This window comes from Opisthorchis viverrini, assembly GCF_000715545.1.
Source record: "Opisthorchis viverrini unplaced genomic scaffold scaffold15750, whole genome shotgun sequence".
Classification (NCBI taxonomy): domain Eukaryota; kingdom Metazoa; phylum Platyhelminthes; class Trematoda; order Opisthorchiida; family Opisthorchiidae; genus Opisthorchis; species Opisthorchis viverrini.
Window position 1 is genome coordinate 1 of NW_008759983.1, and position 711 is coordinate 711.

Sequence of the window (711 nt, forward strand, 5' to 3'; positions counted from 1 at the left end):
CAAATCTTATGGGCAAAAATATGCTGTTTCAACAATTAAGTTCTCCTAGGTGCTACATTGCATACTTCTTACTCATTCACACGGAGTCATTAGGGTCCAGACCACCATCTCACTTCACATTTGTGCATTTTCTGTCATCCGTTCCTCCGAAAAGGGTGTATATTTACTTTCATTTGATCAAGTGACCAATGTCGATTCTGGTGCTCTGTTGCGTTTATAACAGCACGCTTGCTCAGGAGCATGAGGTGAGTGCGTGCTGCTTCACACAAACGAGGCCAATGCAAAATCTCTTACGTTTCTATTGCAGAGTGGGCAGAATTTACGTTTGGCGGCAGCGTGGTTCGGAAATCCGATACCAGAGATCGTTTGGAGGAAAGATGGTGTCAGAATCGCCGTGGCCGACGGATATTCGTTTGCGAACGAACAAGCCCCGATGGCGGCCGGCCTTGGCCGATTTGAGCGACAGGAGCAACCAGAGAGTGGAACTGCAATTCTCGAGTTTAGCGGCGTACGTCGCGCCAATGAAGGCAAATACGAGTTGACCTTGACGAATTCCCAAGGTAGCGTTACCAGTGCGTGCAACGTGAAAGTTACTAGTAAGTGTAAATTGTGGTACAATCTCTTCTCTGCTTACCATCATGTTTCAAAGACTACTTTGCTCGCCAGTTGACCTCCATAGACTCCGCTATGAATTTACACTGCGTTCTCATC

The 711-nt window shown here is 47.0% G+C and overlaps 1 protein-coding gene across 1 annotated transcript; it reads left to right on the forward strand.

Annotated features, from left to right (window-relative positions):
• Positions 1–188: 188 nt before the first annotated feature.
• Positions 189–595, forward strand: T265_16180 (hypothetical protein; the record flags this gene model as incomplete). Its single annotated transcript, XM_009179727.1, has 2 exons — positions 189–245; positions 308–595. Coding segments are annotated over 2 exons (345 nt in total), but the record flags the coding sequence as incomplete, so codon positions are not given.
• Positions 596–711: the final 116 nt, after the last annotated feature.